Source organism: Xenopus laevis, chromosome 1L (assembly GCF_017654675.1).
Source record: "Xenopus laevis strain J_2021 chromosome 1L, Xenopus_laevis_v10.1, whole genome shotgun sequence".
NCBI lineage: Eukaryota > Metazoa > Chordata > Amphibia > Anura > Pipidae > Xenopus > Xenopus laevis.
In genome coordinates, this window is record NC_054371.1 from 91,584,376 (window position 1) to 91,602,199 (window position 17,824).

Consider the following 17,824-nt stretch of genomic DNA (forward strand, 5'->3'; position numbering starts at 1 on the left):
TTTATTAATGTATGTTCCTCTGTGCTATAGTTCTGGGGTATTCATACATGTAATTGCCACTGTGCCATTTATTGCACTGCCTTGTGCTGGTTTAACCCTTTCCTTGCCTTAATGTGCAAAGTTCCAATTGTGCCATCTGCTATTTATACATGTAATTGACACTGTGCCATCCTTCTATATCCTTCTATAGTCCTGGGGTATTTATATGTGAAATTGCCACTGTGCCGTCCTTCTATAGTTCTGGGATATTTATATGTGATATTGCCACTTCACTATCTTATAGTTCTGGGGTATTTATACATGGAATTGCCAATGTGCCATCCTTCTATAGTTCTGAGATATTTATATATGGAAGTTCCACTGTGCCATCCTTCTATAGGTTTGGGGTATTTATACATGTAATTGCCACTGTGCCATCCTTCTATGAGTTCTGGGGTATTTTTATGTGAAATTGCCACTGTGCGATCCTTCTATGAGTTCTGGGGGTATTTATACATGGAATTGCCAATGCGCCATCCTTCTATGAGTTATGGGGTATATATATATATATATATATATATATATATATATATATATATATATATATATATATATATATATATATATATATATATATATGAAATTGCCACTGTGCCATTCTTCTATGAGTTCTGGGGTATTTATACAGGAAATTGCCACTGTGCCATGCTTCTATGAGTTATGTGGGTATTTATACATGGAATTGCCACTGTACCATCCTTCTTTGAGTTTTGGGGATATTATACATGAACTTGCCTCCTTCTTGCCTCTAGCCCCAGGTTTCACTCTAAAAATCTTGTAACCTTAGTATGACAGGAACTGAGGTGAATGCTGTTCCCCCATGCTGCAAAGCAGTTGTAAAAGTGGGGGCTCTAAAAGCATTGCACTGCCTAGGACCCCATCTAGTCTTAATCTGGATCTGATCATGGATGAGCTGAAGGTACATGTGGTAGGGGGGGGATCCCGGGTCTCCCATGATTATGTGCAGAGGGGGCCCTGATAAACTGTTTGCAGGGGGGCCCTAGAATCCGAAGTTATGCCACTGAGAAATAGTTTTGGGGGTGCTTTTTCCCCCAATGCTTTGCAAATTAAGAACGCAAGTATACAAATATATTCATAATGTTTTATATTGCAAAAATAAGTATATTCAAGAAATAATTATTTGTAGCTTTTATTTATTTAAATAGCTTGCATTTATGTTTTATCTAGTCTTTTGCAGAAACTCTGGATTCTAAATTATACAATTGTAGTCTCTGAAATTCAGTGCCGGGCCAACGTGGGCAGGCGCCCTAGGCAGCCTGGCACGGCAAAGCGCCCAATACAAGAGTCCGCATGTGCAGAAAAAATACGAGTGCGCATGCGTACTTTCGTTTTTCACGCATGTGCACTCGCGCAAACACGCATGTCGGCCAGAGCAGGGACCGGACTAGGGGATAGCAGAGGCATAGAAGGTGCGTGCCTGGCGCCCCTCCAGCTTTGCGCCCTAGGCACGTGCCTACTCTGCCTACCCCTAGTTCCGGCCCTGCTGAAATTGTATGGGCCTGTCTTTAACTAATTTTAATTCTAACACAATGATTTAACTATCATGCCAACATTCATGCTTCACCATTTTTTATTTTACTTGTTGTATAAAGAATATAATTCAAACCCGCTCTTTTTTGCTGAGTAGAGAAATGCCTTTCACAATTTAGTTATAGGTAGGGAATTTTTAAAAAAATGTTCACAAAGATATTTTTAATAATTTGCTCAACTTTTCCCAAAATGCTAGGTTTATATACTTTTTAATCAAAATAAATGAGAGTGTGGTCACAATACAAGCACACTTCCCACTATAAATGGGAAATCAGATACCTCTAACAACTTTTAAAGGGGAGTATGATAAAAGTCGAATTGTTTGTTCCTAGTCTAGTAACCCATTGCAATTAATCAGTAGGGAGCAGTTACTGACCTATATAAATGTATACATCTTTGTTAATGGCACATATTTTGACTTTTATAATACAACCTTAATAAAATCTAGATAAAATATTTCTTGTGTACATTTTTAGTTATATGTATACATTACATCAATTCTTAAACTAAAAGACGTTACTAAAAATGCAGAATGTAGCAAAAAAAGTTTCTCTTCTTCATAGAAACTACAGTATATGCAAAGTGGAGTTATTGTATGAATCATAAAAATAAACATAAAAGATATTCAGGGGGTAATTTATCAAAGGCTGAGTTTGTGGTTTTTTATACCTCGAATAAACTCACAACTCAAATGTTTTCTTATTTATAAAAAAACTTTAATGTTAAAAACCAGAATCATTGTAAATGGGGTGAAAAACTTGAATACTCAAATTGATATCGTTTTTGGCAAAAAAAATCTGAAATTGATCAAGTTTCAGAGCAAAACCCACCGAAAATTTGTTTCGAACATCATGAAGGCTACAAACATCTTCAAATGGTTCAAGGGACCTCTGCAATATACACCTACATGATCTTGACATGTTTTAGCAGGAGTATTTTTGGATTCTAGCTACTTACAGCTTCGGGGCATAATAAATCTCAAAAAATTTTACTTTTTTTTAACCCGAAAATTTGAGTTTAGACTGAAAAAATACCCTCGAAAACTCAAATTTTTCTAGTAAAAAACAACTCAACCTTTAATAAATATCCTCCTTAAAGTGATACTGATACTAAAAAATTATTTTCAAAATATGAATCTACATTAAAAGTTACCTATAGGTCATGTTGATAGTTTTTCATTGATAGTTCTGCTTTTGTAAGTAATTGTTACTTGAAGTTCCTTAACTTGACTGTTTTGCCAACCTGATTGTCCCTTCACAACCTGTCAGTTAGAGTTTCTAATACTAACAGACTCCTGTTGTACAAATATGGCAGCCCCCTCATGGTGGATAAGAAAGCTAATGGGGGTAAGAAAACCACTGTAAAAGCATCTGGCAAATACTTTTATGACAAAATCCTAAATAGTAAACAAAGACAATATTATGATAGATATAAAAAAGATTATTTTCTGGTGTCAGTATCTCTTTAATGTTTGTCATTGGTGCTGTATATTTTTGAAGTACCAGATTCTAGAAAAACCCAACCCACTTCAATAGGTAAAAGGAATTACTCTGAAAAGAAATCAAGGCAAGTTAAAGTGGAACTATCGTAAACACAAAAACTATACCTTCAGACTGAATCCTTAACTATCCAATAATTTATATTATTCGGATGTCCTATTAACCTGAAAAAGTCGAGTTTTTACTGAAAACTAAATAACCCTCAATGTCTGCATCGGCCTAATAGACATTTGTAGGAGATAAACCAATATAACTATTTCAAGTAAAATTATTTTACCTGCAAGGGAAGAAAATTCTGTTGTCTGAGAGAAATATATAATAACATTATGAAGTTGGTGGTACGTGTTATTCAATAGCAGATTTGATAACAAAGGATGTTAATTAGGCTATAGAAATCAGTTCGAAAACAATTATCAGTTATTAATAAGGTACATCTTTAGAAGACTGTGGAAGAGGGGATAGCATCCATAAAGTAACCTGTTCTACAGAAGGGTTGTAAGAGAGGGATTAGAATCAGGAAGATAGCCTGCATGTATATATAAAATCATAATTGACATGTAACACTGCTTGGTCAAAGGATTATTTTTCTATGACAGTATTAATTAATTTTGCCTAATTTTAAAATATTTAATAAGTACAATTCTTTTGTTTATAAGTTAATATGTATGCTTTTTTAGATGCACAATGAGATACTTTTCTAAATATTTGACCTCTGGTCTTAGCAGACTTGTCACTTTTCTCATCATGCTTTAAAGGAACCAGAAGAATAATCATTACAGCTGACTTTTAACTAAAAAACTTCCCAGCTGTTTGCTTCTGCAGTCTTTTAGGCATCTGACTACTCAGTAAGAAAGACTCTGCAAATGTCATTGTACCTGACAGTATCTTTTAGGTGTGGATATTAATTATTTCCTTTCTATTAGGGGGGAGTATTAAAGAGATAGTAGATACTAACATTAATATTGTCTGATAAGCACTGGCACAAAAATGGCGTTGTAACAACAGTTAAATTTAACAATATAAAAGGTACATTTTACAATTATAACTTTTTGAAACCAATAAGAACATAATTGAAAAAACAGGCAATTACATATAGTGCAAAACATTTACAGGTTTATAAAAATGCAGTATGTGACCTAAAATTCAAAATAATTTTCATATGGACATGATTGCTGATGACATTTTGCTAATGATTATTAAGTTAAATTAATTGATAAAAACACTGGCTTTTCAATTTCTGGTGAACACACCAGAAAACAAAAATATGTTGAATGTTTAGCATTAAACATACAATATCCCTTTTATGCGTTAGTATTCTAAATTATTGCTGGTTGTGTTTGGTTATGTTTATTTAGATTTAGGTATGCCTTTAGTCAGAATGTCCTTTATATGGCGAAGCACTATAGCAAACTCATCCAAGTGGTGATTCTGTATTATAAAATTATAAAATAAAACTAAGGGGCACATTTACTAAGGGTCGAATATCGAGGGTTCATAAACCCTCAAAGTAAAATCCTATGAATTTGAATATCGAATTCGAAGGATTTACCGCAAATCCTACGATCTAAATATCGAAGGAAAAAACGATTCGAAGGATTTTAATTGATTGATCGAAGGATTTTCCTTCGATCAAAAAAACCTTAGAAAAGTAATGGGGAAGTCGGATAGTCGAACGATTTTTTGTTTGAATCATTCGAATTGAAGTCGTACTTGAAGGTCGTAGTAGCCTATTTGATGGTCGAGGTACCCAAAAAAATACTTCAAATTCGAAGTTTTTTTTACTTCGAATCCTTCACTCGAGCATAGTAAATGTGCCCCTAAATGTGGCTGCCTACTATTGTATGACATCTACTTAGAAGATCCTTGTTATGTGTTAGTCATTTTGGTAATGACGTTAAGGTGGAGTGGAGTGAAAAATGATAGGTGATGTTGCCCAGAACAACCAATTAGCAATTAGAATTCAACAGTTAAAAAACAAAATCAAAGATCTGATTGGTTGCTAAGAGCAACATCACCGGTAATGTTTTATGCCAATTTTTACACAGCAAGATAAATAGCCCCCTAAGTTTTGAAGTCACAATGGTCTTATCATGTGACTTTTCTTTTCAGGATCAGGATATTCATTCAACCGCAATACTGCATGATGATGTATCATCTTATTTTGTGGATCATTTCTTGTTTATCTTCATTTCGTTTTTAATTTGTTTTGCTTTCAGTTGACATGTGGTCAGTGGGGTGCATCATGGGAGAAATGATAAAAGGTGCTGTGTTGTTCCCTGGCACTGATCGTATCCTTACCAACTTATTGATATCTGTCTGCTTGTTCACTGATTTGTCTTGTAGCTTAAGCAGACAAAGTGCATTACTCAGTAGAATAACCTATTCATGCATTTAGTTTTATTTGTCGATGTAAGTTTTTTTTTCATAGTTTTTTCACTATCTGCAATACAGTCCCCAACACTGTCAGATTCTCTTTCTCTTGAAAGTCTCTTAAACTACTTAATATTGTACAGTATTGTACAGTAAAGGTCAGGATTTTAAAAAAAATAATGTTTACTTGTGCATTGTGTACTTCCAGAAAGAAACACTATATACAATTTTATGTTTAGAATGCAAAATAATACATGTACTGTACATTTGTTCCCACATTAAATTTAAAGGAACTGATCCCTGCTAAATGTTATATGTTTCATTAAGGCATTTGGGATTGCTTTTACTCTTTTTGAAGAAAATGCATGTAGTATACAATGGTAACATGTTGTTTAAGTGATTCAACTTATGAACTAATCCCAGTTCCTGTATTGCAAACTGAATTGCAATCAGTCGCAAACTCATACCCTTTTCAAACTTTTTGGGGTCAGCAATAGCACATTATCTCAGCTTACTCTCACTCATAAGCTTGGTGCCATATAAAGGTCACTAGCCTCCTTACCATTTTAAACAATTCTCTGTAATGTAGAGATGAAAACTGATTATAGGCGGATACCGTGACTCAGTGCTAACATCTGAGTAAAGTAGCTTGTTACTGTTACCAGCTATGTTGTAAATGCTCACAGGACTGTATTGTTTACAATTACTGCATACTTGATTGATTGCCAAATGGCAAAGCAGATCCATTTCTATTTGTCAATTTTAACACAGATTACTATATTATTTCCTACTATTAATATAGCGGCTACTCTCTTATTTGAGCATTTGATATCTGATATCACTAATAGACTAATAGACACATTTTTTATGGAAGGTACAAGTTAAATTTTGTATCACATTAATTTAAGTTTCCAGTGTTTGACTTTTGCAAGCACTTTACTCCAGCAGTTCATCAGTGGAGCTTCAAAGCTCAGATTATTATTAACTGAGCATCTGGCAGCACCTGTTTTCTAAATTTAGTCACGGGAATATAAAAGCCTCTAATGAAGAGTAAGAGCTCTATCTATCTTGATTGCATTTTCTATCAGATTTATACCTTTCACTCCACTAAAGCATATTACAGTATATATATATATATATATATATATATATATATATATATATATATATATATATATATATATATATATATATATATATATATATATATATACCACATAACATTTTTATTAATAATGTAGTGAGGGAGACATCTCAGGAAACATATCTTTTATTTCTTCCATTAGACCAAAAAAGTTTAATTTAAATTACTATTCAATGTATTTGTCACAGAACCAAGCCTGTGGAGACCTAATATTTGTGCAGTATTTTTTTCCAAATTACTTATTTTGAAGGAAAACGACAGGTTAATTAAAAATAAAAAATAAAGGCACCACCTCTGATCTAAAAAGAATTGTTACCCCATTCATAATCCAAAAAAGAATGGGGTGGTACTCATTGGATTGGATTTTCAAGAACACTTAAAGCAAAAGGGAGAAAAGAAAAAAAAATATCCAACAACACTCAGTTCGAAAAATATTTTATATTAAAAATGTATTGAACTGAGTGTCGTTAGTTGGATCTTTGTTTACTTTTCTCCTTTTTGCTTTAAGTGTTTTTGAAAATCCAATGGAGCACCATCACATAAATCGAAAGTGTTTGTTTTACCTGAACACAGTGTACATGGTTTGGTGAATGGGCACAGTGACAAAACATTTCTGTTTAATTTGAAAACATGTTTCAAGAACATGTTTCTACTTGCATATTTCCTCATAGATATATTTGCTTCCATCTGGTCATGTAATTCTAGTCTTGTGGGCATACATGGAGTGACCAACAAGGTATCCAACAGGTAAAACAACAGGCTAAAAGAATGGCTACAGCTGAATATGGTTGTCTTAAGCGTTAGCTAAATTAAACTGCTCCATTCATTTGGGCTTATCATCCAAACAATCTGATCTCAAGTAAAGAGAAGCTATTGATGCACAATGAATGTGCCTCATTAGATTAAAATCTTCAGTCTAGACAACCCAACCAGGACCCTATAAGATTGCTGGATGATCTGTAAATACTATGCCCAAGTTGACAAGTACATGCCCAGATTATCTGTGAGAAAAGTTCTTCTGACAATAGAAGGTATATGCATGCCTCATGCTATACATACGGTATAGCATTGCCTTAAAAAAGCAGTTAGAGGCCTTCTCCTTTGTTTCCCTGTGGCCAACTGTGGATCCAGAACCACTGATATAATAGCAGAGATAGAGCCAAGCAATTTATGGCCAATTAACTAATAGTAATTGTTTTTTGAGTGTGGAAGGAAGCATATACAAATGCCTTGCATATAGAGCTCAAGCCACAATTGAACTTAAGACACCCAGTGGTGGAAGGTTTTAGGCACTACCCACTGAGCCACCCTTAGAGCTATCAATCTAAACTTGTTAAGTCTCATCAGTGCAAGATGAGAATACAGAGGGGGAAATTATTGGAAAGCAACCAAGATAATACAACCAGAAAAGTTGGAATGAGGAGGGCCAAAGGCAAGAAAAGGATTTTAGAAAATTCAAATCAGCGTTCTAAATCCTTATGTTCGCCTATATGACTTGTGCTTGATAAAATTTGAGCAGATAAGAAAAAAAACAGTGCATGAATATAGTATAGATATAGGATCTGATCTAAAACCCCAATATCCAGGAAGCTTGATATTGCAGGAATGACTCCCAAAGAGTCTATTTAAAGCAAATAATTATATTTGTATATGATTTTTTAATCTTTTGTTATAATAAAACAGTACCTTTTGATCAGTGGCATAAGTGAGGACCCCACAGACCCCTCCCTGCATGAGGGGACCTAGTTGTGAAAGGACCTTTTTGTGCTGCCCCACCTGCAAGTCATGCTACTTGCAGTTCTTTCTTCCCCAATCATTATTGGAAAAAGAGGAAATAAATGAAAAATGGCTGTGCGTTCCACTGTAGAGCGCTCAGCCATCTTTGATTTTTCTAATAGAGTCAGATTTTTTTTTCTTACAGGAGTTTCAGCTAGGCAGAGTAGGGGAAAAGAGACAAGCAGCTTTGGGATATAATAAATATTTGTGGTATTATGAAGTAATGTGAGGCAGAGTTTTCAATCTACCAATTTATGTAGGGATTTTACTGGCATTTCTCGGGTTAATGTGCTCATTAACCATTTCTGTAGTGATCTTACTGGTATAATTGGGGTTAATATTTCTGCAGTGTCATGAAATGCAGGTGCCATATGGTGCTGTGGTATGCTTAGGGTCAATAAGTCATAAATGTGGGGAGCACTGTGTCTGTTTTCTGGTACACTCTGTGCTTCTGCTGCCATTAAACATGGAAGAGGGCATGTTTTTGTAAAATGGGAATGATATTTACAAGGGCATGTTTTTGTAAAATGGGAATGATATTTGCAGGTGTGGTCACAAAGTTAATCAAAAAAAATTGCCAATTTATGCTTAGCAGATCATAATATCTCCCTCTCTTTTTTATAAGTGTTGACAGGTAGGCATCTGCCAGCCAGAGTGTGTTTTGTTGCCCTGAAAGGTGGGCCCCCATGCTAACCCACTGCTTATCATCCTAACTAAAGTAAATTTGCATAAATTGGGTGTCAAAACAATTCTTTTGGGTTTATTTAATGTTTAAATGTTTTGTAGAAGATTTAAGATATTGTGACCTAAATTATGGAAAGTGTAAAGTGCTGTTTGTTTCACAATAAAAAAAATAATATGCATCTTCAAAGTTGTAGGCATGTTCTATAAATGTAATGGTGCAAACTCTCAAACAATCCATTTTAAATCCAGGTTGTGAGGCAACAAAACATTAATTAAATGCCAAGGGGGGGGGTACACAAGAAATTCTCACTCTTAACAGAATAATTTCATTTCTTTATTATATACCATATTGGCATGTGGTTTACTTGACTTTCATAAATTAAAACAATGTCTTTATCCAAAATATATATATATATATATATATATATATATATATATATATATATATATATATATAGACAAATGCAAGAGGTCCTCTGCACTAAACCCATTATGAATATATATAAGACATTGAGACATTTTGTGCATGCAGCTACTAAAAAATGCCTTACCCTTTAAACAAAACAGGGATTGTTTGTCCATATATTGCAATATATTTAAGATGGCCAATTCCATCAAAGTCATCCCATATCTGGCCAGTCCTACTCTCTTCTATTCTATTGCTTCATTATACATTTTACACAGGGACTAAGTTTTACCTGCAACTTACTTGCTGCTTTCAAAGTAAAACGTGGTTGCCCTTTTATTAGCCACCAGAGGGATCACCTGACTATAGCTGGGAAGGGTGGGGGCTACAATATGGAGCTGACCACTGCTCCTGTATAAACTATAACAAACAAGGGAAAGTTGTGCTCACCACTAATTTTTAAAACTATAAGACATTGAGACATTTTGTGCATACAGCTACTAAAAAATGCCTTACCCTTTAAACAAAACAGGGATTATTTGTCCATATATTGCAATATATCTAAGCTGGCCAACTACATCAAAGTATCTGGCCAGTCCTACTCTCAATTTTCTAATTCATTAAGAATTCTGTTGCTTCATTATACATTTTACACAGGGACTAAGGGGCACATTTATTTAGCTTGAGTGAAGGATTAGAAAGAAAAAAAACTTCGAATTTCGAAGTATTTTTTGGCTACTTCGACCATCGAATTGGCTACTTCGACTACGACTTCGACTTCGAAACGAATGATTCGAACTAGAAATCGTTCGACTATTTGACCATTCGATAGTCGAGGTACTTCAATCACCTACTTCTCCACCTAAAACCTACGGAGCACCAATGTTAGCCTATGGGGAAGGTCCCCATAGGCTTTCCTAGCTTTTTTTGATTGAAGGAAAATCGTTCGATCGAAAGATTTTTCCTTCGATCGTTCGAATGAACGAAATGCGGTAAATCCTTTGACTTCGATATTCGAAGTCGAAGGATTTTACTTTGACGGTCGAATATCGAGGGTTAATTAACCCTCGATATTCGACCAATAGTAAAAGTGCCCCTAGGTTTTACCTGCAACTTACTTTCAAAGTAAAACTCCCTAACTTGGTTGCCCTTTATAGGGTAAGACATTTTTTAATATCTGTATGCACAAAATGTCTCAATGTCTTAAATATATTGAACAAATGGAACAATACAAAGGTGATCTTGCAGTATGTCAATGAAGGTTTTCATTCCTCCAGGTCATAGTATATATAGTAGAAGTAAATATAGAGCAACTGGACTTGCTGAGGAATCGTTGAAAGCGTTTCACAACTCATCTGAGCAGCAGTTGAACTGAAGAAGCTGCTCGGGTGAGTAGTGAAAGTCTTCAGTGATTACTCAACAAGTCCAGTTGCTCTAGATTTACTTTCAATAGATGGGACCATGCAGTGTATGACTCCTCGTATGATCTTGGTTTGTTTGGTCTGTGGGTCATCAGTCAGATAAAATGTAGGGCCTTCTTTACGTAGCATTCATTTAGTCTTTTAAAACTGAGATTATAACAGGACTGAGAGTTAATAGCATTATCTTTTAGAATTCTGCTCTTTAATTTTGTCATTGTTTCAGTCTGCCAGTAGTGACACCTCTATCCATATTGGTGCATCACTTGCAATTTTGAAAGTAAGAATTTAGCATGCAATTGTGCTGGCATTCTGGGAAAAGTTGCTACATTTTAGATGAAAAACATGGCAATATGTGTCCAAAAATATTGACCAATAAGATGTTGATTTTAAACATGTTACTAGTAATGCTTCCTGCTGATTGATTACTCCTGGGAAAACTTAGTGCCTTTTTTTACATATGGGATGTATATGTATCTTTTATTACATAAGCGCAAATGAGTCTAGTGAATCTAATGTTATTATGATCTGCAATTCACTTCATTTCAGATTTTGATTTTGTTTGCTGAAACAATTGGAATAGCATGACATGAAAAACCATATCCATTCTTATTATTATTGTTAAAATATTATTGTTATTATTATTAACAACATATATATATATACATACAAAAATACGACCAATAATTGATGTAAATTGTAAAGGGAGCCCTGTTACAAAAGTTTCCAATCCATTGAATAGTTAAGCAAGTTATTTGATTATAGATGAGAAAACAGTTTATTGCAAATTGACCAAATTATTTACGTTTGTCTTACTTTATGTATTCTGGTATTGACAACAGGGATATAAAGGTTTAAAAACACAGTCTATAGCATACATACATATATATTCCTAGTAATGGTTCAAAGTTTAAATTGGGCAAGTTAAAGTTGTCATTTTGTGAGTTGAGTAATTTTTCTTTTGTGACTTATATATGCTTGTTGGTTGTACTTAATGAGTAAACTGATTAGCACAATATAATACAATTTAATGATGGTGAGTGCTACAGCTTTAATCCAGTTTATCAAATTCTAAATATATATGTTTGTGAAGAAAAATCTGATAGGATTGTATGATTCTGGAATTTCCTTAATCCTAATGTTTGCTCAGACATTGACCAGTGGAACAAAGTGATAGAACAGCTGGGAACACCATGCCCAGAGTTTATGAAAAAGCTACAACCAACAGTACGGAACTATGTGGAGAATCGGCCTAAATATGCTGGTCTCACATTTCCCAAGCTATTTCCCGATTCCCTCTTTCCAGCAGATTCAGAGCATAATAAACTCAAAGGTATGTGTATTTTTTTTATAAGATGAAAAATAAGGAAGAACTGAAAATAGAATATAGTAAATACCCTCACACAGATAGTATAATGCAGTGGATACATGTGAAGAATTGGTGGCCGCTGTTTGAATCTCCTTGATATGCGTGTAACTTCCATCACAGGGAAGGTGGTTATTTAAAGTAGGCATCTGACAAAGCAATGCGATGAACTAAGGCACAGCCTTTATTTAGCACCTTTTGCAGGGATGACAAGGTACAGACTTGAGCACTGTCAGCCTGTTAGCCTACACTTCATTAGTCACGTCCCTAAATGGCGCATAATTGCCCAGGGTCCTCGTTGGAGCACAGAGCACAGACTGCATTTGCCCACTGGCCTGGCAACATCTCACCTCTTAAGTGAGCTGGTACCAAACTCCTAACTTCTAAAAGTTTAGCAGCCTCCCAACTGGTCTGGCTGAGAAGCCTGTCTTGCTATGTTGCTGATGTTATCAGGTCAAAGTTCCTGCCTGCTTCACTTTCTTTTATAGCATCCTGTAGGTGACTTCTACAAGCCAACCTTAAGGGTTGGTGCCACCGGCTGGCTCAATTAAATAAAAATAACTCTAAAATTCATCTCTTATGTATTTGTGTGTGTGCAAAACAAATTATTCTGTACATACTGTAAATAGTGGTCTTAACAGGTTTGCCATATGTCTGGTGTTCTTTCAGACAGCTCTTTTTGGAGGGACTGGCTGGGTGAAAACTGTCTGCCCTGATTTCACCAGACCACCCCAAATTGTCACAGACCCACCCCAACAACATCATCACTCATCACCACCAAACCACCCTGCCCACACTTGCCATAGTTGGAAGGTGGCAAACCTAGGCATTACTATTCTAACACTAAATAATTATATATTTGCTGTTTTCATTGTTTTAGCCAGTCAAGCAAGAGATCTTTTATCAAAGATGCTTGTCATTGATCCAGCCAAGAGAATATCAGTTGATGAAGCACTACAGCATCCGTATATCAATGTCTGGTATGACCCTTCAGAAGTTGATGCGGTAAGGCTCTAAAAAATTGTTAACAGCATTTTTCATTTAAAAATGAATGGCACTAAAGATAATAGATGAAAATTACAGATAAACTGGTATCAATAACACAAGCTAAAAGGCTTAAAGACCACAGTTTCCATTTGATCAAACAAGCATTAGGCATTAAAAAAAAATTATATATATATATATATATTACATGGCTACTATATATATGTATATATACATGTTATACATTTGTTCTATGCATTATAAAATGGGGCCACAGTATTTTTGCTGATATTTTTCTCTAATTAATGTCTAAATCTGATGATCCTGTTTGAGGTAGAGAGTAACCTATCCCACTGCTGTACTATATTCAGGGGCAGATTTACTAAGCTTGAGTGAATTTTCAAAGTTAAAAAAGTTTGAATTTCTAAGTAACTTTTTGAATACGAATAGGATACTACTACTTCAAATTTACTTCGACTTCGATTTGAAGTAAAAATCGTTTGAATATTCGACCATTCGATAATCGAAGTACTGAAGCCAAATTAAAGGTACCGAAGTGCAATGTTATCCTATGGGACCTTCCACAGGACATTTCTATAGAAATCCTTCGATTGATCGCTAAAAATCATTTGAATCGTTCGATTCGAAGTATTTAGTCATTCGATCGTACAATTTCTATACGCAATGAATACGCAAAAAATCCTTCGACTTCGATATTCGAAGGATTTCAATTTGAGGGTCGAATTTCGACGTTTTTTTAACTTCGAAATTCGACCCTTAGTAAATCTGCCCCTTAGTCTTGCAAAACTGTGAAGGTTTTCATTCATCCAGGTCATGGTATATCTAGTAAAAGTAAATCTAGAGCAACTTCAGTGATTACTCAGCAAGTCCAGTTGCTCTATATTTACTTCTACTAGATATGTTAATATAACTCTAAACAGAATAGCAGTCGTCTGATTTCTAAGCCCATAATTTTGCTAGTAAAAATTTGGTGGTGTATTGGGAAATTTACATTAATGAATTGTAGCTAGGAGGAGTTATTTTTTCAGTAACAACTGACTTGTGACATTTATTTAAATACCTATTTGATCTTTTTAGTGTTAATGAGAATATTGTAAGGAAAAACCACTCTTGTGAGGAAAATGGTTTTGTGTTTCCAAAAAGATTTTTACCAATACAGTATACTAATCCGAGTTTTTGAAGATTTTGCAGCAAACTATGCTAGTTAATTAGCTCCTGCATTATTTATCTGACTTGTATAAATCTTACTAGAGACTCATGCACACTGTAGACTCTGACAGAATTATGATCTGATTGGGATTGACCCTAGTCAATTTGGTAATTGGCCAAGAAACACTAAAACCTTTTTCTTTGCAGCTATATGAACAATATTTAGTTACTTTACATACTATATGTGCATTCTCTGCTGGTAAAATGACAATACAGATAAAGTAAATATGGAATGTCAGTCCATTTAGACTGCACCAGTATTCTCTAAAACGAGATAGGGAGTGTTTATCAAAGTGCATTTAATTTACAGGTTTTTATTATTGCCAGCATTATTTACAATGACTGAATGAACTACCAAATGTTCATACTTTTAATTGAAATTAACTAACATTTTTAGGCAAAATAATTCTTAAAAGTAATTTGGTCTTTGTAAAAATTTTTTAAAAATGTTAACAATAAGGGACAGATTTATCAAAGGTCGAGGTTAATTTTCGAATGAAAAAAAATTTAATTTTGAGCTATTTTTTGTGTACTTCAACTAGGGAATAGTCCAAATTCTAATTATAAATAAATTAAGCTGACAATAGAAGGTTTTGTATTGGAGAATGTATAATTATAATTATGAATATATTGCAGCTGACCTCTTTTAAGGGATGCCAAGCCTGCTGAAATGTTAAATATTGTCCCCCTATGTGTAACTGTAATTTGTTTGATAGATACTGTACATACATACTAGTGTACAAACAGCATATGCAGACTTGACTGGTGCAATTATATCATATCACTACAGTGGTGTACATTACAACACCCTAACAAGGAAGGCCTAGAAATGAAAGCTGTTTTCCTACATTTTTATAAAGGGAGAACCATCCAGCTTTATAAGATATTCCATAAAAACTTCACCCTCATACCTGTTCATACCAAGTACAGACCTCCAGGGTTGTCCAGGCCCTGCTGTTTCCCTTATTGTTAGGACTCAGTATCTGTTGTATTTTATTCTATATACTGGTCATACAACATCAGGTTTTATAAGCCTTTTTAATAAGTAGTATAACATCTCAATCCTTTATTGATAGAATCATTGATAGAATCTTCAATTGATATTATCAAACATCATTGATAGAATGTTGGTAAAACATGCAACAAAAAATTAACAAAACGAGGAAAGTCGAATCAGTGAGACATTATCTACAGATGTCATTCAAGTAGCATAGTTTACTATTAAACATTCAAAGATATTGTTTGATAGATGTTAAAAAAGTATATTTTCTGGTGATTTGCTTCCTAAGCATCAAAGATTATTTGTATATGCAGACCTAATGCACCCGATGGCCTGTGCCTAGAGGGGGAGCTTTAAGGGGGCTGTCCTTGGATGCCTATATAACAAATAAACTATTAAAAAAATGCAATCTCCCCAGCTGCCTCTGGAGACTTGTGTAAAGTCTGGGGCTGAGGCTTATGAAGCACATTTTTTGTGTCACAAGTGAAAATTACAGCTGTGCACGTAACATCACTTCTACAAATTGGGAGCACCCTTAGGTCCGGTTGCCTAGGGTGGCCCCAGACTGAAATGCATTGCTGCCGATAAATTGAGATTACTCCCAAGATATGCAGACTGACATGGAAAACAATAGTATGGATATACCATTAGATATCATAGCAACATTTAAATAGCACAGCTTTTAGCTTTAGGATAACAGCACAGTTGCTTCTTAACTTATGAAACAGTAAAACATGTGCTGTTTCATTACACCAGGAGGCAGGTTTAAAGTAGGCTACTGAGCAGTTTGAAATTTTTACAATAACTGACTCCTAGAAATTATATTCTGTGAACTGGTCCAGTATAGAAAATAAATTGTTGAAAAGACAATGGATCAGTATCTTTTTACAAAAATGCACTGGTACAACCAATACAAATATATTTATTGTATAGTATTTTGTAATTTTTAGATATTTCTGCTTATCATGATTTACAAATTTCACTCCAAAACCAAAATAAACAGTAACGTCATAAAACTAAAAATATTTACTTGCCTATTATTGAAAGAATGATATTGAGGATTTTTCCCTCCTCTGAGGCAAATTGGAGAGGTTTTGTTTGCCTTCCTCTGGATCAAATTGCAGTTAGGCAGGTTAAAAAAGTTAGAAGGTTGAACTTAATGGACATGTGTCTTTTTTCAACCTAACTTACTATGTTAATTGACAAAATCTAATTTTGTTCCTCTGAAAGCAGAACAGCCTGGTCCATGGGTAGATTGTATATCCCTACAACCTGCTTTTGATAGTGCCTCACCCTGAAAGGGGTTGTTCACCCTCAAGTTTTCTTTTAGCATGATGCAAAGAGTAATATTCTAAGTTGATTTGCAATTGGTCTTCATTGTTTATTATTTGTGGCTTATTATTTCACTTTTATCAGTTTTATCAGTTCATAATGCTGTAGTTTGTCTCAGGTGGGGTAATGTTTCTACTGAACTGGGTGTTCCTCATTCATTACCTGTGAGAGTAAAGCCCCTAACCCCATATCAAAAGCATTTGTTTGTGCCACAAATTATTTCTTAAAGTAATGGGTGATTTATAATAGTTGTTCACCCAAAGGGACTTTCAACAAACACCTGAACTTCTTTTTTGGCTTCAGGATGCCATTTTACTTATAAGGGATTTGTCATTATTTTATTAATCCAGTCAAAGATGGTAGTAATGGTAGCAAAATTTGGGATAAAAACCTTTGCTAATATACCACAATGCTGAAAAATACTTTAGTCTGTTTCTTTGTTGCAGGTTGCGACCAATCTTGGATTTAATATTTTTTTAGTTACCTAGGGTTTTATTAATCCTTCTCCAATGGTGTACCCAAGTACACACTTCTTTTGGTTCACTGTTAACCCAGCCTCTCTGATAAAATCTACCACTGTCTGTACATTATGCAGATGGCTTATGCAGATGGCTTTCCCAATCAGAGCTAAAAAAAGACAACTTCATCCAGATAGGTAGAGGCATGTTTGCTATGAGGTTTGAGAATTATATCTTTCATTCTCTGAAATGTGCAGGATCCTCATGTTCCCGAAAAGGCAGTACTGTGTAATGGAATGAGCCATTTTGGGAATTCTATTTTCTCTTTAGCCCTGTCAGTAAGGAAAACCTGCCTTAGTAAGATTAGACATTGTCAAATACTTTACATGCATAGTCTAATTTCTCAATTAGTTCATCTGCACTTGGCAAAGAGTATCAAATTTGCTCGTTTAATTTTAAAAACCATTTCAAAAGTTTAATGGACCATTAGAATTAATACAATCAGACTAGTCCACTCATTTTTTGATTCCTCGGGTAACCCTATGTATAACATTTTCTTGACCTCAT

General features: G+C 34.5%; 1 protein-coding gene across 6 annotated transcripts in view; it reads left to right on the top strand.

The window, feature by feature from the left end:
• Positions 1–17,824, top strand: part of mapk10.L (mitogen-activated protein kinase 10 L homeolog) — a 142,878-nt gene that overhangs the window by 102,456 nt on the left and 22,598 nt on the right. For all 6 annotated transcript variants that reach the window (NM_001355484.1, NM_001355482.1, NM_001355483.1 and 3 more), the window contains exons 9-10: positions 12,038–12,220; positions 13,134–13,258. In NM_001355484.1, coding sequence (NP_001342413.1) covers positions 12,038–12,220; positions 13,134–13,258 — 308 coding nt within the window. The remainder of the gene's footprint in view (positions 1–12,037; positions 12,221–13,133; positions 13,259–17,824) is intronic.